This window comes from Homalodisca vitripennis, unplaced genomic scaffold, assembly GCF_021130785.1.
Source record: "Homalodisca vitripennis isolate AUS2020 unplaced genomic scaffold, UT_GWSS_2.1 ScUCBcl_2735;HRSCAF=7788, whole genome shotgun sequence".
Classification (NCBI taxonomy): Eukaryota; Metazoa; Arthropoda; class Insecta; order Hemiptera; family Cicadellidae; genus Homalodisca; species Homalodisca vitripennis.
In genome coordinates, this window is record NW_025778851.1 from 33475 (window position 1) to 58474 (window position 25000).

Consider the following 25000-nt stretch of genomic DNA (forward strand, 5'->3'; position numbering starts at 1 on the left):
AGGTATTTGTAAAGCGATTCTATTCTGCAACCAAGTACTGATGCCTTGAAACTTCATCCCTCCTCCAACAATTAAAATAGACGAATACATCTTCCTTTTTAAATCGTCTGATCCTGGAATTTTTAATAATTTAACGAACGATTAGTATTTCAAGAAACATACTATAGATTTGTAAAATATTATTAACCTACTTATAAATAAAGTACAATTTATATATTTTTGCAATTTGCTGTCTAAAGTTTGTGAATTTACATTTCAATCTTGTCTTTTAATTTTCAATGATTTTCCAAATCAATGGCAGTGAAAACTTCTTGTTAAACACAAAAATAATGTGTGGTCCTTAACGAGTTACACAAGCATAAAAATAATGGTAAATAAATATGTAATACCTTATTGCTGTAGATTTATTTTAATTATATCTTAGTAGTGTAGTGATGGGTTACTCTTAGATGTTCATTAAAATATAACTATTGTCAATTATTTTCAGCTACTTCGTGTGTGGGTTATTCCACTTTTCATATAGTTTTTATTTGGATAAAACTGAGAAAATTAAAATCTTTTGATCATAGCATCAGATGTCCAAGAATGTGTTGATGTGTTCACATTACTGTGAAAAGTTCAGATACACCCTACGTTTTGCTGTCCTTAATTTCAACTCATCAAGTTGAAAGACTTTATAAAATTCCATCCTTGGTTGAAACAAAAGTGTTTTGTTTCAAGTGGCCAAGGACTGTACTGTTTGGACTCGGATTTGAAGTCTTTGGATGTGAAGGTGGAGGACCTTTGTTAATAAACTACCTTAGAGAGAAATAGTAAGCAAGAGTATGTAATAATTTGACAAACAGTTTGGAACTCAACTTTTATACCAGATTGGGAATTTGTTTAATTCTGTCAGGTTTAAATCAGTTATTTTCCTGAAAGAAAGCACATAATAAGAAGGTGTTATTTAATATAATTACGGCTCTCCTTTTAATAAAGCTTCCAAAAACAACTCGTGTTAGTCAAACTATCATGATGCTGTGTGTGACACAGTGGCTATGGTTTTATCCATTATTGGTTCAACAACACAAAGATAGTTTCATACTGATGCGTCAATTCTTGACAAGTTGGTGCCTGACATATCGGCTGCTTAAAACTAGCTCCTCTGCAAATTAAATAAACGTGTTCAGCTTATATTGGATGCGTCATATGGTTCCTCACGGAAATCTTAATAGGTAGACTACAGACAATAATCAGTGCTACAAGATCAGTGGAGTGTCAGTTAATTAATTTGCTATCTATTCCTAAAGTGTCATTTACCTTCAGTGAGTGTGAAGAAAGTTAGTATGTGAGTTTCCTGGGATTTTCATAACAATGTTTTTTTTGTCCTATTTATATTTTACTTTTCCATATCTATTTCTGTTATTGGCTAAGAAAAATAATCATTAATAAAACATTTTTTAGACATAGTCTATATATATATATATATATATATATATATATATATATATATATATATATATATATATATATATATAAGTAGATAGTAATATGGGGTTCCTGGCGCACTTTCGGAGCCGACCGAAAAGCAATGTAAAATACTGTTCAATGTACCATAAAGGAAGCTGAGAAATAACACAGCAAATCTCAATGAAAAAATTAACCGAATCTACAGTCGTTCGTCTCCAAAAGCGATCGGTACATTACTATCTACTCCTGAGGAATGAAAAATTAACCGAATCTGAGCTTCTACTTTCTTAAGCTGTGCTTTGTAAAAATGTTGTCAAATCTGCTACGAATAAAGGATTTATCTTAATAAAATAAAAACATTTTTTACTAAAAACATACTTTAATAAAAAACTTTTCTACTAAATAAACAACATGAACTCACCAAGCTCTCTTCAGTTTCTAGCATAAACAAAAGGTATTACTGTAGATAATATTCCATGTGATTCCTATGAAGAAAGACACCAACTATGGTTATCAAAACAGTACTATGACGTGGGGAGGGACTGCAAGTTTTAGAGTTAAGACTTTATTCTACAAAGTTAATTGTTATAATTTCTTTATCTTTTATAGTCTTCTTTCCAGTAACAATCAAGTGTAATTTTTCATTTTTGTTTAATTCTTTAATCTTTTTTTCATCCAAAACAGTCAAAAATCTGTTCGGCACGTGTACTTTACAATCTTCCAACTCGGCAATTATTGTAAACCCGAATTTATCTTTCATTTTCTCCAAATTCAAGATTCTATGTTTCTTCCTTTCTTCCAATTCATTTAACTTCTTATACTCTTTAAACTTACATTCTCCAATATCATTTAACTCTTTCAAGAACTCCATTTAAATAGAAAAAATTTAAAGACGGAAAAAATGAAATTCGCTAACCTTCACTCGAGAAGTCGGGGAGAATGTGAGTAAAACCGCATTCTTTTCAAGAGGTTCTTCGTTTAATTTCTCCAAATGTACTATAAAAATCATCGAGGATTTCTGGTTCAAAATCATAAACAAATTCAACATCCAGATAATGAAAAAATACAGGTAATATCTTTTCATAATAAACGTGTGTATCGATACCTACAAACCTAATGTATTCTTTGAAAAGGAAAATAATTTTGTCAATGGTTCCAAGAGATAAGTAAAAATTTTTATTCTGTTTTCTAAATTCTGTAACAAATTTTGTTTGCTTCTTGTCTCCATATTGCAATTTTGTAAGCAGGTTATTCAAATGTGTTAATTTATTTCGAAATTTCTTAGGTTTAGGTCTTTCTAACAAAATTAAATTACAACCTCTACAAACTAAATATCTTTTATCGATAATTTCTCCTCTATTAGAACACTTGTAACAGTTGGCATTATACTCTTCCATTTAAACAAAAAGATTTTTTTTATAAATGGAAATTATGGAACTAAGTCTGCCGAGATATAAATTTTTCAGCGCAAATGTTTGTGTTTACATTTCTACAACAGAGATAAATAGAAATAATTTCATTCTATTGTACAACTATTTAGGATATTATGTGTACGATTATAAAGATTATTACGGGAGAAATCGGGATTTTTCAGTGGCGAAAGAGTATATTTTTGAAATATTAGAAGGAATGAAAGAGAATAATATGAACATCATCAATTATTGTTAAAGACATACAAAATGAGTGTTGTTAGTGTGCGTGGTTTTTTTGCGATATCTACTTAACTTCTAAGAAATTGGGAATGGGAGAAGAAGAAAGGTATCATATATTTTATTTCAATCAACTATAGATTTGTGACGTCTGCTGTGAGCGTTTGTACCACTAACGCTTGACCTCGAATCTCATTTTATTGAAACATGTGAGAGGCGTTTGTGTCACTAACGCTTGACCTTGCTTTGCACACGCCGTGTGTGGTACAAGGACAGTAGTGACACCAAACAATGACCTTGCTTTTCTCACGCCGTGTGAGACAATGAAATCACTGTAAAAACACTTAATTCTGTATTACAAATGAACACTTTACATCACTATTTTCACACAATGTTTTATCACAGTTTTGAATGTCTACACAAATTCACAATCTTCTTGTAACGTCTTTCTTCGAGTCCCAAATATAAAAGTAACTTATAAAATATAATAACACTATGAATGGCAACGCCCAGTGGAACACTTCACTTCACTTTTAACAAGAAACACAGAACATCACACAATCTTCTTACTTCATATAAAGTCTATATCTTCTTTCTTCAACTTGCAAATACATTAGAATCTTCTAATTGATGATATATCTTGTTAAATTTCGTTAAAATAGAGGAGGATCAAGCATGACTGACTATACGTGGCCAACGCCCATGATGAAAATTTTTTCCGTGCGATAAACGATTATGAATATCGAAGTTTTATCGATAATAAAAATCGATGGTTACAATCGATATTAGAACTGTTATAGTTTCCAATGTATATTAAATAAGTGAATATCAATATTTATTTCAAACCTTGTTGTTAAAAAACCACTCAACCGATTTTAATGAAATTTGGTACACATATAGTAAATACTTAACTCTTTCGACTTAACTTATCCATAAGGGTGAAATCATCCCCTATTCCTTAATATTCAAAGAAAAATAAAAAATTTTATCGGAAAAATCTGAAACTTCAAAAACAAGCGAGTTCAACTTAAAATTTCATGAAAATAACAAAATTTTCAAAATCTACCCCAATCATCCCTTATCTTTAAACTCTTATATCTCGAGAACTATTGGAGCTTTTTTGATGAAATTTGGTATATAGGATCAGTAAATATTAAAGTATTTTTTAAAATCACCACTTCCGGTCCATGACCTTGAAATAGTTTTTTTCCTAATATCATCCCTATTTTTCAAAATTTTTTAATGCAATTTAAAATGTAAACTTTTATCAATGTCTTTAACAATTCTGTAAAGTTTTAAAACTATCCGACGAATAACGCGATTTTTACTGAATTTCTCTAATATCGTTCTTAATCACATCATAGGCTAAAAATTTCTCAGAGACAACAACAACATAAACAAATCGCGTTTGTAACAGCTTTTTGAAAATCCATATTGATAATTATATCGTTCTTTGAACCAGAAAATATTTGTCAAACTCTTTGTTGTATCAATGACATAAATAGGTCTATTCGCTAAAAATTCTTTAGGATTGTAATACATTTCCTTATTATTACAGTAAACTTTCTTAAAATCTTGATACATCTGATACATGATTCTGAAAAGACCTCCGGAAATGTTTAAATTTTGTAATTCATCTGGATAATAAGAACCGTTCAATTTTACTCTGATATTTTTTACATCCAAACTATCAAACTTTGAAGGATTTTTTTCTTGATTATTCTGTCTATCTGTTTGAAAACCTATGATAACGAACTTGGGATTGAAGATATTTCTATAAATGTTTGTAATATCGAACGAATAAGTTGTTCCGGAAATACCTTTTTGCTCAATACATTGCCAATCTAGAAAATTAAACATAATGTTTTGACTTTTTGTAATTTTCATCAATCAACCTAATTTTACTCGTGGTTTTATAATCAATCATTGGAAACTCTAATAAAAAAATCTGTAATTGTTATTTTTCCATCAACAGGCATAACATTTCCAGTTGCAGTCTTCAGAATCACATCATCGTCTTCTGCTCTTATAAAACTTAGATAAAATCCTCCTTTATAGATCGGAATAGTAACATTTTCAAAAAATCCTAATCCAAAATGAGATAAATTTCCAGCTGCTTCAAAAACACCAAATTTAAAATCTGATTCAAAGCCATTAGAAGTTTGAGAAATAAACATCACTTTTTGAATACGAAATAGTTCCTTTAATTGTGCTTAATTGGCCACAGTTTTCGACTTCTTCTATCAATTTATTGTGTTTTCTTACTTCAATCTTAGAAAATAAAAACGGTATAAAATTATCGATTAATCTAACATTATCAGTTCCAAGATATGCTTGACCATCTTGTTTTGTTAAAGTTCCAGAAATATAAAACTGGAAGTTAGACGAGCAAAAGTTATCTCCAAAATCAATATTAAACTCAGTTTCTTTTATTCGGTTCATTCAAATGTTGTTTACTAATTGGATAGAAATTTTTAAACTCCGCCCTTTCAATATCACTAGCATATTTTCTGTAGTCCGCCATTTAATAAGAGAAAATTTAGAAATTTTAAACATCATGTATCATTTTTTTCATCGATCTAATGTACGTTTTTATAAGAAAAGATATCAATTTTAGTAAAATAATTAAAAAGATTAGAGTCATTTTTAATGATCTACTTCGTCATATTCAGGAATTCTCTTCCTTAAATTTTGCGATCTCGGTCACATATTTCAATAAAATTTGCACAGGATAGTAACCGCTATCTATAATATTGTTCCAATCAACTGTATCTTTATTTTCATCCAAAAACTTTATACTCAAGTGTTGATAGAGACAAAGAACAGACATATGATCTTTTAATTGATAATGTATATTTTCTTGAATGAACTCTGATGATAAAGTTTGATATTTAGCAATGTTATACCAATTCAATTTGTTTACGTATAATCTCATCATATCTTCGGATAATTCATATTTTTTGAGAAATGTCATCCCAATGTTCTTTTTTCAAATCTCTTTCGTGTTGCATGATAAAAAGATCGAAAGCACTGTAATGTCCCGCCATCTCTATTTATTAGGAAAAAATTTCAAAATCAAGTTTTTATAAATTGGCTCTTTTTTGAGTTACATTCAGCACATTTTCCAGAAATTCTCTTAACTCCATTGATGTTTGCATAGTATTTTATATCATTTGTTTCAGTTTTTTCTTTACATCTCACACAATATATGAGCGCCATTTATATAAGGAAAATTAGTCATCATAGCCGCCTAATCCATTAAATCTGTTATCAATATTTTCAAAAGTTTTATCGACATCTTCTTTAAATTTATTAAAGTTTTCTTCTAGTTTATTTACTTTATCGAGATATAAATCGTTGTATTCAACGAGTTTATGATCAATATTCTCAAAAGTTTTTGTGGCATCTAAACTAAACTTATCAAAAGACTGCTTATTTTTTATAACTTTTTCATTAATTTCGCCAAAGTTTTCTTCTAGTTTAATTAATTTATCATGAAGTAAAGATTGATTAGTAACTACTCTTTTAAAAACTTCACCATTTTTTCTATCGGTTTTCATTAAAACCCTCTTGAAATTTAGCGAAATCTTCCAAAAAGTTTGTTATTTTTCCATAAAGATCGCCTTTATATAGATTGAAATTTTCCTCAAAATTTGTAAATTTTTCATCACAATTTTCTATAGATCTTTTACTTCTCGCTTCAAGTTTTTCATAGACTTCTGTTGTAAAATCTTTAACATGCTGTTTATGATTCTCGTAATTTTTGTTTAGTTCATTAAACATTTTAATATGATCTTCTAATTGAATCATTACAACAACATCAAATGGATTAATTCCTTTACTAACACTGCTAATTCTTTTTCCTTTAAAATCTAAGGCATTTTTTAACATTCGGATCATGTAAATCAAACAATATCGATGTTTTCTGATAATTTTAGAGGTTTTAAAATTTGTTCTTTAACAACAACATCATGTTTGTCAATACCAGGTCGAACACCGACAATTCTTTTCTTATTAGCCAAACTAACATAATTCTTTTCAACTTTGATCGCTTCAGTAATTTTCATCAGCTTTTTCGATGTGAGACATTAAATTGGTAAATAATTTTTTTACACCATCATCAACTTCTTTTTCCAATGTTTTTATTTTATCAGCAACTTCATTTGAACTCATGAAATTTGCAAGTTTGTTATCATATTCTGCTTTAAAATCTTCAATCTCGACAGCAAACATATCTGAATCTGGAAGGTTTTGTAATACATTTTTCTAACTTGTTATCAAACTCATTTCTCAAACTATTCAAAATTCAAACTATTATCTACATTTTGAATAATTTGTGTTCCAAATACGTCAAAAATATTTTGTGAATCCATATTTATTAAGCAATAATTTGTTAACAACTTCTTTAAAATCTTTACCATCACTCAGTTCATTCAACACAAAAACACATAAATGACCACAAATTGGGGGATCTTTATAGTCTTGAATCTGAGAATCATTGTAGTAAACGCTTGATTTTTTCAAATATTTAATCAATTCTATAGGTGGTTTGTCCTCAATTCTTCCATACGAATCAAAATAAAACGCAATCTTATCATTTTTATAATAGCAAATCCAATGTGTTCCACTTCCCATAATCGAGTCTAAATTCACAATTCCACATTCAAATTTCTTAACTTTTTCAGGTAATGTATCTCTCATGAAGATTCCTCTAAAATGTTTAATATTTTTGCAGATTTCTTCCAATTCCCCGAATGTTAAAGGTTTAAATTTTTTTTTCAATGTTTGATTTCACGTAATTCAAAGTTTTTTCATCTAATCCAGATCCTGTAACATCTTCCAACTCTTTATCTAACCAATTTAAAATGTTTCGAACAATAGGAATCACATCTTTTTTAACGATTGGAGCAGCTTTACGAACATAAGGAACAACATTTTTAACAACTGGAATATTTTCTCCAAAATCTAATAAATCTTTCAAAAGTCCACCATTTTTAAGTTCTTTCAACTGATTATAAGAAAATTCTATTCTGGTTCCTTTATTGTTTTTCTTATGTTTTTCGAGTTTATTGTATTGTCTATTTGTTAAAAATATCTTATCTTCGCCATTTTTTAGTTGATCTATTTTAAATTGAATACTAACGGGTATTTTCTTCTTAAAAGCGGATTTTATTTTTTCTTTCTGATTTTTGCTGAAATTTACATTCACCTCCATTTATATAGTTAAAATTTCAAGTTCTCTTCGATTCCCATTCCTAGTTTTCTCTTCAAAAACATTGCTCCAGCTGTTGGAAGCGCAACAAATCTTTCACCTAAACTAGCATCTTTTGATAAAAATCTATCCATTGCCTTATCTTGCAAAACTTTATCTGCGATATGTCTGGAATTTGTGTCTCTATGTTTTGCATAAAAAATATCGTGTTCCATAGCAGCTTGATCTAATTTATTTATACCAGTATCTCCTCTTTTTAGTCTTTTTTCGAGTTTTGTGCCAGGCCCCAGATACTGATAAGTTGGTACGTGTAATTCAAAAGGTAAATTGTTGATAAAATCATTCAAAAGTCCACTACCCTCAATCATAGATGAACTTATTGCCGGCAAAACTCGTTTTAAATATTTAATTCCATCAGGTTTTTCAATCATTTCATCAAGTTTGTTCGAAATAAAATCTTTAATCGCTTTCTTTTCGTTCAAAAAATTGTTGTTTCCAGCCTTTTCTTGAGCATAAATATAATTTATAATTCCATCGAGTTTTGTCAAATCGTCGATATATCTGTATTCAATCTTATTATCACTGTATTTTCTCACACCTGATCCTTCGATTCTTTTTTCCCAAATTGGTTTAATCAAATTGAGATATTTTTTACCTTTACTTGACTTTGGTTTCTTAGTTGATGGATCATTATTTTTTGTAAATTGAATCAGATTTCCATAAAATTTCAGTATACTTTTTCAAGTCTTCTTCAGAATATAAACCGTCTTTTGGAACATCAGTGCCTGTTAATAATCTCCATAAACCTTGAGTTCCTTCATATGTTTTATCTTCAATAATTATATCATTATGTTCAAAATTCACGGGCAAATTTCCAATCATAAAACTTTTCTTTTTTCTGTCCCAATACAAACCAAATTTATCATCCTTTGCTCTAGGAAGAAATTTTTTACCAATTTCACCAATTATTATATCCGTTGTTCCAGGACTTATTGGTTCAACTATGGTAGGAGTCTTCAATGATTCGAGGTCTAAATGGTGTTGAAGATGGTAATTTTGGCAATTCAAACTCAGATTCTGGAATCGAAATATCAGCAAAATTGTCGTACAACTGGAACCAAATTCATTAAATTTTGATTATCGCTTAAAACATTTTCAATTTTGCCCTCAACATTTTTTATTGCAGAAGTTACAGGTTGATTAATTTTTTGAATAAGTTCTTGTTCTTCTTCATCCATTCGAATCTGTTCTTTAAATTCTTTGATTAATTTCTTTTCGATTTGATCAAGTTTTTTTGCTTCTTCTGAAGTTACGTTCGCCATTTATTTAGGAAAATTTTGAAACGTAAACGTGGAACGTGGAAACGTGAACACGAAACATGAACACGGAACGTAAAACGTGAACGTGGAACGTGAAACGTGAACGTGGAACGTAAAACATGAACGTGGAACGTAAACACGAACGTAAAACATGAACGTGAAACGTAAACACGAACGTGAAACATGAACGTGAAACATGAACGTGAAACATGAACGTGAAACATGAACGTGAACGTGGAACGTGAACGTAAAAACATGAAAACAACTAGATTATCACACGTTTATATTGGAAAAATTTATTCAAATATTTGCCATTTTTAGGCTTCAAAGTTAGATTAATAGTTAAAAATTCGTAGTCTTCCTTCCAAATTTTATCACATAACTCAATAAAGTGGTTAAACAAAAAACTCATATCAGATCCCACATAATTGTTGTAAATCTTTCTCGAATAGTGATCGTCTTGCTTAAAAACACACAACATATTCAAATTATTTCTAATAACTTGTTTATCAACCTTTGAAAAGCATTGGGAAAGATAGATACAGGATATATTTTTGTGACGAGACATTACGAAATATTCCTTAATAACGTCCTGATTTTCCAAAATACAATCATCAAAAACGATTAACGAATTGGGTTTACATTCGCTTAACGGAACTATGTCCTCAGAAGCATTATAAAAATGTGATATTTTTTTGTTTAAGTTTTTTCTCAATATTTTCAAATCTTTCTTGTAATTTTTTATAGGCGTCTTGTTCTAAAGATTTACTAAAAACATACAAATTGGAATAAGGAATCAACCTATTGTAGATAAAATTCAATAATAAAGTTGTTTTTCCACATCCACTTGAACCAACAATTAACAATCTGATTGGTTGATCTTTCTTATTTTCTTCAAACGTTTGAAGTTTTATCTGATCTTTTTGCTTTAAAAATTTCTCCATTTAAATAGAAGATTTTCATCTTGAAGCAACGCTTGCGAAAATGAAGCTGTTCAAGTTGACTTCAGAAAGCTCTAAATTAGTTTTAAACTTGGAACATCCTATACACTTAGAGGAAGAATCAAATTATTTTATCGGTTTAAGCGGTTTTTATTCTGACAATTTTGTAATAAATATTAGTGAAAGTTCTCCTTATTGTATAGGATTTAGTGAGAAGAACGTAACAAAATATTATGGTTTAAACAAAGGATATTATACTTTCGATCAAATAAAAAATTCCCTTAAAAATTATCTGAAAACATTCAAACAATCAGATAAATCTTTAAACTTTGACGAAAACAAGTTTGAAATGCAAAAAAATTATCTCTCTAATAAAATTCAAATAAAATCACCAGTAAGAATAATGTTTTCAGCAATTATTGTAGATTTATTAGGGTTTGTTCAAGAAACTATTGAGCCAAATCAGGTATATTTAGGAAATAAAACGCCAAAATTTAGACCGTTTGATGTAATTGAAGTACATTGTAATCTCGTTGAACCTAGTTTTGAAAATCATACCGAACATTTACACAAAGAATCTGAAATTTTGTACACTTTTTTCCCAAATGTTGCTTATGGATCAAAAATCAGTGAAAAACCGAATGAAATCGATTATATTCCAATTAGAAAAAAATATGAAAAGAATTCAAAAAATCGTCTTAAACTGTTCAAGACTCTGAGGGAAATTTATTAAATAATGAGAGTAAAACAACAATATATTTAAGATTGAAAAAGGAATAAAAAATGAGTTGATGATGATGACAAAATTCAATATTTTTACTTAAAAAACAAGAGTCTATGCCATAGACCCTTTCAAAATCTTCATCCTGACACTGTTTTTATCAATGAATCTGGCCTTCATTCTCAAAATAAAAATTACTAGTTAAATTTCTTTTCTATCTAAATGGAGTCAGTTGTAGACCTACTCAATAATCAACTTAGATTTAAAAGCAAACATATCTTTACAATTGTTGACGAAAATAATGAATTTTGGTTTAAGGCTAAAGATGTTGCAGAAATATTGGAATTTAAAAATACGAGACAAGCTATCATAGATCATGTTAAAGAAAAATACAAAAAAAAGCTTTGAAAACATAGATTCTGACAAGGGTATCGAATCGCGACTCTTACAAAAATTACATCCAGACACTATTTTCATCAATGAACCAGGCATATATTCTTTAATACTGAAATCTAAAATGAAGATTGCAGAAACGTTTCAAAATTGGGTTTTAGAAGAAGTTTTACCGAGTATTAGAAAATATGGCGAGTACAAACTTGAAAACGAAAATAAGCAGTTAAAAGATGAAATAAAACAGTTACAAATTAAAGATGAAATGAAATCATTGAAAATAGAGAATCAAGAATTGCGAATGGAATTAATGAAGAGAGATATGGTATGTAAAGATTTTGATAAGAAAAAACACCATGTTTTTGTGTTAATTAAGAAGAATCACATGTGGGAATGGCCTTATTACGTTATCAGAGCTCAGAAACGAGAAATACCAAACCGATTAAAACATCTAAAAATAAATTATCCTGAATTAGAGATTTTGTTCATTGATGACGAACCAAATTCTATCAATCTGTATAACCAAATGAAAGAATCTTTGAATATTTTATACAACGGAAATCATTTTACTACAAATATGGCAGAATCTCGACTGATTTATAGAATATCTAAATTACACGATGAAAATGTTTTCTAAATTTTACTAAAAACTCTCGATTTATTATATTTTGTTTGTAAATGTTTAGCATAACTAGGTAACCATTGTAGAATTCTTTTTTTCATATTCACAAGGCATTTCGTTTTTATAACTTTCGCTGAAAATTTTTTTAGCACAATCTTTGCAAAAAGCATCTTTTCTATCTTTACTATACTGCCAGTTATTAAATTCAGAAATATTTTTAATTTCTTTACAAAAGTAACACTTTTTCTCTTCTAAAGTTAATTTGTTCATTTTATCGTATAATTCCTTACAATAACAGTCTTTTCTATTCTCTTCTTGACACTTTGTACATTTCTTTTGAGACTCCATTTATATAGAACAAATTATTACACGATGAAAATGTTAAACTCTTGAATTATGATATTTTGTTTGTAAATGTTTTTGATAATTATTTAACCATTTTATAGTTCTTCCACATTCACATTGAGTATCTTCATAATATAATCTATGGTGATTCTTCTTTACACAATCTTTACAATAGGAGTCTTTCTTATCTCTACTATAGTGATCACTATTAAACTCTGAAATTTTTTTAGTTTCTTTACATTTAAGACATTCTTTATCTTCCAAAGTTAATTTTTCTATTTTATCATATAATTCTTTATGATATTCCCTTTCACAATCTTTGCAATTATAATGCATTCCATCTTTCCTATTTTTATCTTTATAAAATTCATTTAAATCTTTAAATTCTTTGCACTTTGTACATTTCTTTTGAGCCTCCATTTATATACAAAAAATTATAGCTTTGACTTTCTCAATTCATATTCGTAAAAACTTCCACTTATTTCTTCATTATTTAAATCTTTTATACTATAAGTTACAGGATCTGTGTTATTAATTTGATAAATCACAAAGATTTCTCTTGACCAATTGTTCTTATATTTGTTCGAAAATGTTTGTTTTTTTACTAACAATTCTTACATGATCATTGACTTTAAATTTAGTTTTCGGTTTGTGAATTTCAGGTGGAACATACTTGAAAACGGTCTCTAATAACTCCTTTTCTGCATCCTTATCTACGTCTTTGGGCTTCATTTTGATTGTGCTGTGAACCGTATCATTGTAATTTGTGACTATTTTTTGAAGAATATCGATCCATTTAAAGTTTTTTATTAATCTCAAAAATTACTTTCATTCTCTCATTTTGAGTTCTGTTATATCTCTCTACAATACTTGATTTCTCTTCGTTTTCAGTATGATAAATCTTAATGTTGTATTTCCTCAAAACATCGTTAAATTCTTTATTTTTAAACTCTAAACCCTTATCTGTATGAAGTAGGTTAGGAGGTTTGTGATTGATCCTTATGGCATCTTTTACTATATCTTCGAAAGCTTTTGAAATATCCTTGCCGTTTTTTCTTTTGATAGCTCTTGACCAAGCATATTTTGAGAAAGTATCAATAACATTTAACATATACTTAAATCCATCATTTTGATCTGAATAGTTAGACATTATAACTAAATCTGCTGCCCATAAATCGTCAATTCCTAATGTTATAATTTTTCTCTTTTTAAACTTTTTTCGTACTGGTGCATGAATTTCTCGAGCTTCAATCTCTATCTCATCTTTAGTCTTCAATTCTTGCTTAACAGGTTTTGGATTTGGATTCTTTATAAACTTACTCTTGTTTGTCTTACATTTTGAACATTTTGCAGCAATTCTATACAATCCATTTTGAGTTTGAACGATTTTTGAATCTATATTTTTCGTTTTCTTTTTACACTTGTGACAGTGAATTAAATCATCTTCCATTTACATATCAAAGTTTCCAAGTTTGTTTAACTCTTCTAAAATATCTGTTTTATATCCATACGGTACTGTATCGATCTTATTTTCTAGGACAATTCTCTTATCATCTTTAGCGTTCAGTGCCAGCTTGTTTATGGTAACAGTGTACAACTCATGTTTATAACTTTTGATGACTGTCATCTCCCTAAATTCTTCTTTATCTTCGAACAAACATCTCTTCAAGTTTTCGATATTTATTGTTTTATTTACAACGCTTCTCTTAATTCCTTTACACCTAACTGGGTTTTTATCTAGATATTTGTACGAGTACATCTTAGACCTTAAACCACAAAATTCTTCTAAAACTTCGCTATTTAACTCATCTTTGAATTTCCCTATTACCTTCTTATTTTTAGTAGTGAAACATTCATGATCTTTTGGATAATCACTTGTATCAAAGTCATCTATATTTTCTTTAATAATTTTAAAAGGATCTCGTTTCAATTCTAGGAAATAACTGTCTGTATCCATGTAACACAGATTCAAATCTGGATCAAACTTCTTTAATTTGTTGTAATAAAACTCGTACATTAGCAATTTTGAGAGGTCGAGAACTGAAAATCCTATGTAAATCGGTTTGTTAAATTTAACCTTTTGTTTGTACATGTGACTCGCTATACAGTTGTCGTCAAAGATGTTAAAGCATTTGAAATTTGTTTTCTTAGCTTGTTTCATTGAAAATTCTTCATTTCCAAGCTTAATATCACATCTGTTTCTCACATTTTTCATAGATTTTCCAAAAACTGAGTTGTTCATCAGCTTATAAAAGTCCTTTTCAAAGTCGCTTGTAGCTTTGGTTCTCATGTTTGTGTTAAAATCAATGTATTCTTTCATAAAAGGCTTCTGATCGAATGCAATAACTCTATTCACATGTTTCAAAATCATACCTTGTTCCAAATAGAACTTCAAATTTCTCGAATGAACAACGTATTCAGTTTTATCCAGTAGAGTTGTGCAAAGTTTGTTTTTAAAATGTTCTGGAGCAAGAGGTAAATCCTTGTGATGTTCGTGTAAATTCGTTGGATATCCAAGATCAACTTCGAGAATATAGCCATAATCTTCGTCGCCAGTGAGTTCCAAAATTGTTTCTTTCCATTCTTCAGTTGTGTAAGTTTTTGGATCCATCCACTTGATATCACTAAACGGCAGTTTTTGCATTAGGCCATACCCATAAAGGTTATTAGCATCAACGTATAACAAATAGTTTTCGGGCTTTGTCTTATCAAAATCTTTTAAATATTTGTTATTTGCTTTAACATATCGTTTAATACACTGAGAAATGCCTCCGCGAATACCTTTTTCGATCATCAAATACATATTATAATCACTAATTAATTGTAATTCTATCTTCGTTAATTTTAACATAGCATCCCATGCAAGACTGGGAGCTGTTAGATAGTGTGCCGGATCGAGTTTATAGCAATTCAAACAAATATTCCTAAAATTTTCAAAGATATCAGCGAGCAATAGAACATCTTGAATGTTATAGAGATCAGAGTAATTTCCTAGATTTTTCTCTTTTAATTTGTTCCAAACATTTAAGTAGTGTTGAAAATCTTTCTCAGATATGCTCTCGTCTGTCAAAAGTGAATAGAAATCTTGAATTCTCAATACTTCTGTGTAATCAAGTTTTTCAATACTGTCGATAAATTCATAGGGAAATATGCCTTTTCCAGATAGAATTTTAAAAATCTCGTCGTCGTCATTTGGCTGTCTTTCTATTATCTCATTCAATATTCTTCCATCTTGTATAAAATGATTTGTATGTTTGAAGTCTTCTCTCTTTAGATTTTTAGCTAACTTTTCTGTAGACGAGGCCATGAATCTGAACGTGTCTACAAACGAAAACTTGATGAATTTTCTTGGCTTATCACCTTCGAATTCATAGCCATATCCAGAATTTACAGAATAATTTATATATTTTTCATCGGTGTTTGCAATCAAATCAACATTTCCATATTGTTTAGCCAATTCTTTTATGTACAAATGAGTATCGTAATTTGACATATTGTGGCAGAAAAACGGGAATATTCTGAGGAAATTTCAAATTTAGATTGCAACATGCATGAGCTGCGCCTCGAAACTTGCCGGTTAAATGACAATGATCTCTCACTTTATTATAACTCTTATCTTTCCAACTATCAGGAGTAAAACCATACTGAATTGACCCAACATCATAAGCAGACCATTCACAGATATGACAAACGTTTGAATTTTGATACGAAATTTCTTCTTCTTCTGTCAATTTCATAGGTTTCATGTTCTTAGAATTATATTTTTTCGCTATGTATTTTCGATAATTTTATTGAGTTCTTCAAAACAATTTTGTCGGGACGTTTTTCAAATCTTCTTCATTTTTGGCACGATAACATATCGGTTTGTACATGCGATTGGTCACATTCGACACTAAAATATAGAGTAAAACCATAAGGAATGTGCCTCTGAATCTTGGTTGTAGTCGATCTTTGTGGATTGTTCTTGCATGTCGGAATCTTTTCCAATATGCTCTCAAAGTCCATATAAATTACGTACGGATGGTTAAATTTCTTTTGATAATTAGTAAATTTAGTTGTTTGACCTGGAAATGGCATAATTGGCTTACAAACTTCATGATTTTTACAAATTTCTAAGTGATCTGTTAAATCTCCAGATTTGTAAAAATGGCTTAAACATCTTCTACACAAAAATTTTCTTTCTTTATGTTTAGACAACTGCGAAGAAAACAAGCTTATTTAAATCGGTTATCAAAACATAATGAGATTTATCATCTTGTTTAACATACAATAAATCAATGTTTGTTTCAGCGTCATATTTTTCAGAAATTTGTAACGGAACAATGTTAATATTTTCATCAAAAACTGTTAGACATTGATAGACATTGTTGGATACTTATACTTGGAATTGTAGCTTCGTTTTTCAAATATTTGTATATCTTTCAGAGACATTGGATACTCAAAACCTGAAAATATTTCGTCATTCACAAATTTTTCGTATTGCTTTACACGTTCACAGTCTCTTTCTGGTTTTTCAATAGCACATCTTATTGAGTAAATAAAGCAAAAATCATCTCTATTTTTTATATTTATACAAGCTTTTTTATCTTTGATATTCTTTGGTAAATCGATGTATGATCCTGCATTCATCATTTCGTGTTTGTTAAGGCTCAAAACTAGTTGTTTACAACTTTTAAATGTCCATCCGGAACCTTTATTTGGATTATTCGTTTGTTCTCGATGTGTTAATTTATTAAATTGCTTAGTAATAAAGTCGTTTACGTCAAAGATTTCGTCTGCTTTGATAGTAAAATACATTAGACATGTTTGCAGTTCACCATTCACTAAAGTTCGTTCGTATTCACATTCCAAAGAGAGATAGCCCTTCATATTTTTAACATTTTCTTGAAATTTCTCGATTAAACTTTTAATTTCTGACCGCATAATTGAAAGATATTTGTAAATTGACATGGAATTGTCGTTCAAGTTTGTTAAAATGTATTGCTTGAAAAGACCGTGTATTGAGGATAAAACTTCTACATCAATGATATTTTCGGATTTTACTTTAAGAGTTTTATCAATTTCTTCGATCATTTCAGACTTGGTTTTATCGTTAGTACCGATAGCCAACTTTTCAGCTATTGAATGAAGTTTTTCATCATTAAATAGGTCGAGATTTTTCTTTTCAACTTTGAAATTTCTCTTTAATTCACGTAATTTCTCAATATTAAACATGTTTTCGTGATCGGCAATTTTATTTTCTCTAGCCCATTGTCTTAAATAATTTAGTTCATTATCGTAAATTTGCTTGTTTTTTTCGTGACTTTTAGAATTATAATGGCGATCATAGTTTTTTCTTAAAATTTCTTTTTTGCAGAACGGACATGATATTTTTTTCGCGCTCCATTTAGATAGAAAAATTTATTTAACTAAATGGTGCTTGTAAACCAACGATTGCGCCTCTCACGGCGTGATATCACTACGGATATGACGCAGGCGAAGCGATTATCGTGATGGTCGGTCTGTAGTAGCACACCTCGACTGTCATTGAAGATTTTTCCTTTATTCGTAGCAGATTTGACAACATTTTACAAAGCACAGCTTAAGAAAGTAGAAGCTCAGATTTGGTTAATTTTTCATTCCACAGAGTAGATAGTAATGTACCGATCGCTTTTGGAGACGAACGACTGTAGATTCGGTTAATTTTTCATTGAGATTTGCTGTGTTATTTCTCAGCTTCCTTTATGGTACATTGAACAGTATTTTACATTGTTTTTCGGTCGGCTCCGAAAGTGCGCCAGGAACCCCATATTACTATCTACTTATATATATATATATATATATATATATATATATATATATATATATATATATATATATATGACAAGGTGCTGTAATATGAGGTAATTTTCTCATTAAATTTATCATACACATTCAGAAAACAATGAATGTTCTATTTAGACTAACCACATCTGTCAATAGACTGTAGAATCGCTTGATCGAGGCCCAGCAGCTGTCCAGGACTAAGGACAAACTCAGTAGGCTGTGGTGCTACTCCAGGCTGACTCTCTAACATAGCATCCACAACTATATCCTCCTCCCCTCCCCCTCCACCTCCACTCTCAGGGTTTACTCCTTCTGGTGTCGGCTCCAACACTTCTTTTGCACCTCGCCTCTGTGAGCAAGTATTACAATGTTAATTTGCCATAAAAATGTATGCCTTTCGTAAAAAGAGAAAAACTACTCAATATTGTTTCGACAGACACTTTATTTCAATGTGATATAATTATTACAAAGTTATTGATTTATTTTGCTTTAGTTTTATACATGAAATGAGCTGGGCTCGCCCATCAGCCAAAATTAAATGTTAGGCCATACTAAATATTTGAATTTTTTTAAGGTTACTGTCCCTAATTAATTTATATTGTTTATATATATTATATAATTAATAATGAATATAAACTAAATAATAAATTTAGCAAAACAAAATATGAATTTTCACAAATGGATGTAGATATATTTGCTAAATACTGTGTTTGTAGCAGACAATTTGCAGATATATCTACACAATCAGAGCAACAGCACACCGAATTATTTGTAATGTACGAGGTGTGTTCAAAAAGTATCGTGAATTTTGTGTATTTTCAAAAAATTATTTATTTAATCGTGAATATCTATTTTGTCCCCTTCAAAGTAATCCCCCTGGAATATTATACACTTGTGCCAACGTTTTTTCCAATCTTTGAAGCACTTCAAAAAATCATTTTTTTTTATCTTGTTCAGCTCCTTCTTCGATGCTGTCTCTATCGTGGCGTAGCGTCATCCTTTCATGGGCCTCTTCAGTTTTCGGGAACAAGAAAAAGTCACAGGGGGCCAGATCTGGGGCATACGGTGGCTGCGGTATTATTAGTGTGTTGATTTTGGCCAAGAAGTCGCATACAAGCAGCGATGTGTGAGCAGGGGCATTATCGTGGTGCAAAAGCCAATTTTTGTTTTTCCACAAATTCAGGTGTTTCTGGTGGATTGCTTCGCGCAAATTGCGCATAACTTGCAGGTAATATTCCTTATTCACCGTTCTACCTTGTGGCAAGAACTCATGATGCACCATGCCCCTGCAATTGAAGAAAAACTGTAAGCAAAACTTTTCACATTCAACTGAACTTGGCGTGCTTTATTCGGTCTTGGTTCATGCGGCAGCTTTCATTGATATGATTGAGCTTTGGTTTCCACGTCATAACCATAAACCCACGATTCGTCACCAGTTATGACCCTCTGGAGTAAATTTGGGTTGTCGCGGACAGATTCCAACATCTCATTAGCAATGTTCATGCGATGCTGTTTTTTGATCGAAATTGAGCAATTTTGGTAAAAATTTTGCGGCGACCCGTCTCATGCCCAAATTATCGATTAAAATAAAATGGCACGAGCCAATCGATGTGCCTAGGTCCTTGGCAATTTCTCTAACGGTGATTCGACGATTGGCCAATACCATTTTCTTCACTTCATCAATTTTTTCGTCTGTTGTTTGAAGTGCTCGGGGCGTCCGGCACGCTCTTCGTCGTTTACATCTTCACCGATAAAACGTTGCATTTGTCCAAAGTAGCTTCTCCGTATGCCACAGTCAACATTCGGAATGCATCTGCGCACTTAATTTCGTTTTTCACACAAAATTTGATACAGGTTCTTTGTTCCATTTTTTTGAATAGGTAAATAATCGAAGGCGAACCAAAACACGTGCAAGCAAAAGCAGCTGTCAACTATTAACTGAACATTCAAAATGGCCGAAATTGTCAACATAAGTGAGAGACATATGTACCAACATAACGCCACAAAAAAATCGAAATTCAAATATCCGTAACCCGCGAAAATTCAAAACTCACGATACTTTTTGAACACACCTCATAGAGCTGTTTTAAAACCATATTTATCAGAGGAATTTTATATCAATATTAATAAAAGTTCTTGAAACACAAAATCGAATGATTATTTAAAAGGAAATCTGTTTGTGTGTGTTGGTAACACTGCAATCTTATATATCAGAATGCCTTTTTTGACATAAAACCGTGAAAAAAAATATTTTTTGAAAATTAACATCAAGTTTTATATAAAAATGTGTCAAAAAACATGTTTCTATAAAACAAGTTTGTATTGCGAGGCTAAAGAACTAATTGTGCAGATTTTCTGCCATCTGAAAAAAAGGGTTAAAGAGGATATTAGTCTACTGTGAAGGACCAACAAATTCATGCTAAAGAAGCTTAGATATTAAATTTCATTAAGATAGATATTAAAACACAAATTTATTGGACACTTGCTTATTGTTACCACAGGGTAGTATTAGTAATGAACTCAAAAGAACAACTTAATTTTTATTCAATATAAAAAACTATAAAATCAAATCCCATTTAATTTTGTACCAATTCATGAAATTTATCACATGGTGCCCACTTAGAAGGAGTTTGTGCTCTCCATGCATTAGATTTCAAAGTTCTAATGTGCCTACAACAATGTGGGCTGAAGAAAGACTTGAGTTATAATATGCATAAAATGTTTTTGAATGAAGTTTGAGTTGAATAGCAATTGTAACGGTAGTATTTTTAATTAATTAACTAAAATTTACAAGTTTCACAACTTTTTAGGATTGTAAAAATTATGATATTACGCATACTAATGGCACAGTTAAAAATAATGAAAAATAAAGTTTTATAACATTTAAATATTGATAGTTTAACACTTTCGAACATATGAAATACTCTGTTCCCTGTGTAACATTTTTGAGCATATAAATACTTAGTTCCCGTAAACTAACTACAAAGTAAACTCACACTGGTTTCCCGGAGATAGTCTGCATCATGAGGGTCCTGAGGGTCTCCGGTAGAACGCTCCTGTGTCACCACCGACTTTACTCCTGTCACTCCTAGCAGTTCTGGAGAGAAGAAACCAAGAGGAGCAATCAGACATTCATCTGCCATCTAGAACACAAATCAGTGTGTTATATTACAATAACATTGAACATATATTGTTCTTTGACAACAGTTCTTTAAATCAAAATAAGGGTTAAAATGAGGTGGCAAAAAACAGGAGGAATCTAGAGTACCTCCCTCCTACAAAAAAAACCTTGCACAGAAAAATATAAAAATTAAATGTATAATAACAAAAATGGAAGGAAAATTAAAAATACAAAGTTTTTATGCGTTCTTAAATCAGTTTTACTTCTTTTATACAGACAGTCTAAAAGTGTATGTTACTTGCTCTGATATACGAAAAAAGAAATAGGATTAAAAAGTAAAGGTATTTGTGTTACACATTATTTTTATTTCCAGTTTTAAGTTTTTACTTATTTTAAATGTATCTAAAACAACTAAATCTTAGTGTATTAAAGTACATAGTACCAAATATAATTAAGATGCTTGTTACGTGTACAAACATACACAAATGAGGATGAAGAACATTGTTTTTAGTAGTATTATCCATACTATCCGGAGGATAAAACTATTTTCACAATTTTGTTCACAAAATCAGTATGGTCTAGAAAGGTTTGTGATTAACTTTAATAAAACGGATAGTCTGAACCTTTTCAACTCTTGGACTCTATTTCTTCCCAATGTCCACACATGCTTTGTGAGTGAAATAAATTCTACTGAACAGATGAGCCAAGAAGCCAGAGAGCAAACTGAAGAAATGTTTTTTGAAATTCTTACAAACTTTAACCCATAACGAGACATCTGATAACCCAACAAAATCTTTATTCTTTGTTTAAAGTTTATTATTGACGATGCATGATTTGAATTTTAAAAGAATAACAAGTTTCTGAGGATTCAAATTGTATCGTCTTCTTCAGACATCAGGCAAGAGAATATGCCGAAATTAAAAACTAATCAATAAGTTGCAAGAAACATACATGACATGGCTAAAAACAGATGTATTTAAAATAACTTTCAATTTAGTAACCCTGACAGTATGGGTATAAAACCTGTATTAATCTTAACACCTACTGTATCAAATGGTAATTGAGTATCAACATTCTGGACACATTTAAGAACTATACATGTTCTACAATTAATGTGTAATAGATTTCTGCCTAACTTATCATAGAGGTTTGTAAAAACACTTATTTTTCTTATTTTTGGACATCTTTAAGAAAGATTTGATTAGTAAAAATTTCAGCTGATTTACCATTATTTTATATCATTACAGTCAATCAGTAAATGTTTTACTGCAAAAGGGATCTAATGCCAACTTGAGTACAATCTATTTAAAGCATCAATAGTATATATAACAAAGTGAATATCTTTAAAAATCTGTAATCAGTTGGCCAAACATAAAAGTTACATTACATTAACAGCAATTTCTTCAGTCTTATGCTAGCACTTGAAAACTTCAACTTGAATTACAATTTACAAATTAACTTAACTGGCAATTAGATGATTCAAAACTGAAGTCGTGTTGCACAGTACTAAAAGCAAATATAGTTTCCTTGGCTGAGTAAAATAACTCTTCAGAACTGAAAACTGCTTTATTAAAAAAGTATCATCGGTATTCCCAGCTCCTGAAACTAACAATGCCTTTCTTATCTCCTCACCACCAAATCACCAAAAACTAAAAAAAAACTTAGAATTACAAACACTACAGTCTCTTTGAGCCTTCTTAATGAAACTAGAAAAAAGTCCATTTTAAGGTCTTCTTTAAACCTACATTTTATGTTCTATGTTCTCCCCACAACTCTGTACACCATGCTAATGTTCACAAATGGGTTCACACTGAGACAGAAGAGAACTGAATGCACAAATAACGACACTTTCAAGTTTCAACCATTGTATGGACGGACATGGACCCAAAAAATACTAATAATGTCCATACTGTGGTGTACATATCTGAATCCAATATAAATAGTCAGCTATCTAAAATATATTTGTTAAGATAGGAATGTTGATTATCGATCTGGCCGTTGGCGGTTATATGTATGTGACGTCATATGAGACCATACTGTTTGAATAAAATCCTATTGGCTACTGAGGTCACGCCACTTCTCCCCGCCAACGTTCCTTACCGTTCCAGCAGCGAGTGTTCTGCCGAGTCCAGTTTTACCCACGGTCCGTAAAACCCGCGTCCTCCCGACCAAAATGTAGTACAATAGTTTTCCTTAATTGGCGTAACTTTATTACCCAGTTTCATTACCACCGGCCACGAACATCACACATACAAAACATAGATGTATGGTAACCATGCTCATAAAGGCAGCTAAACCCACAAGTACCAATGTCCAGTCCCAGATGCCCTCAACTCTTTGAAGATAAGTGCCTCTAAACCAGGGTTTTGCGATACACTCATCACTTAGTGACACTATTTTTAGTCACTATGACATCATTGGGCTGCACAAAATACAACAAATAAATTTTGTATATTCTAAAAAAATACATCATTGAGCATGCTCATATATATTCAGACTTCAGTTCAGCTACTCAAAGAAAAATATATATTTGAAGATTGAAAGAGTTGTATTTATCGAAAATGTCCAATAGTGTGAAAAAATGTGGTAAAATCTGATTTGACAGATTAATGATGCTCTAAAAGATCAAAGTATTTCAAATATTCTTCTTTGTAAGTTTTCCTAAGTAAAATATATTCTGTGATTATAAATATCTAACGGAATCAGATTAGCCACTTCTAATTAGTATGATATATCTAAGATGAATTTGTAAGTTCCCAGAACGGAACAACTTGGAAAGCATTAATTTATCTATTTAGTATCGATTCTGGGATGAGCAGAATTCTCATCTGCTTTCTAAGAGAGGTACAGCTACAAGAGAGAAGTACGGAAATTAAACCTCATGTACCTGTATTGTGTAAGAAATGCAAGTGAGCTTTGGCTGCTGGATGAGGAACTGTCTTTCTGTACAACCACAAACGTCGAGGTTGATGTGACAAGAGTCATGTTTAAGGTTCTGCAGCAGCAACGCGTCCAGGGAGTTGTTGCCTGGGTCACAGCCCTTGTAAGGAAAGGCACACTTCTGTAGCAGCCAGTGTAGTGACTGTGTGATGTCTCCTCCTCCATACCCTATCCTCACCCTGTCAGAGGCATACAAAGGTTTTATAAAAGTATTCAGAGAATAATGTAACATCGCTCTGTCAAGTATAAGGTATTAACCCCAGATGTAGTGTGGTGGTTCTTTGTGGTTAACCATAAAGTACTAGGACTGTTGTTGTTTCGAGCCAATGCTGTGCTAAGGAGTGGTACGGTTGGCAATACTGCTTTATTAATCTTGAACAGTCTTCAGAACTGTGTCTAATGTTAATTATTTTATTTTTCCAGTTGTTTTAGTAGACAGCAACTATAGTTAGTAAAGTTTTTGTTTAATGATTAAATTTTATGATA

General features: G+C 30.6%; 1 protein-coding gene across 1 annotated transcript; it reads right to left on the reverse strand.

Moving 5' to 3' along the window:
• Window positions 1-24746, reverse strand: LOC124372190 (actin-related protein 8-like; the record flags this gene model as incomplete). Its single annotated transcript, XM_046830557.1, has 4 exons — window positions 24462-24746; window positions 21450-21596; window positions 18595-18802; window positions 1-113 (listed from the first exon to the last, which is right to left on the reverse strand). Coding segments are annotated over exons 1-4 (753 nt in total), but the record flags the coding sequence as incomplete, so codon positions are not given.
• Window positions 24747-25000: the final 254 nt, after the last annotated feature.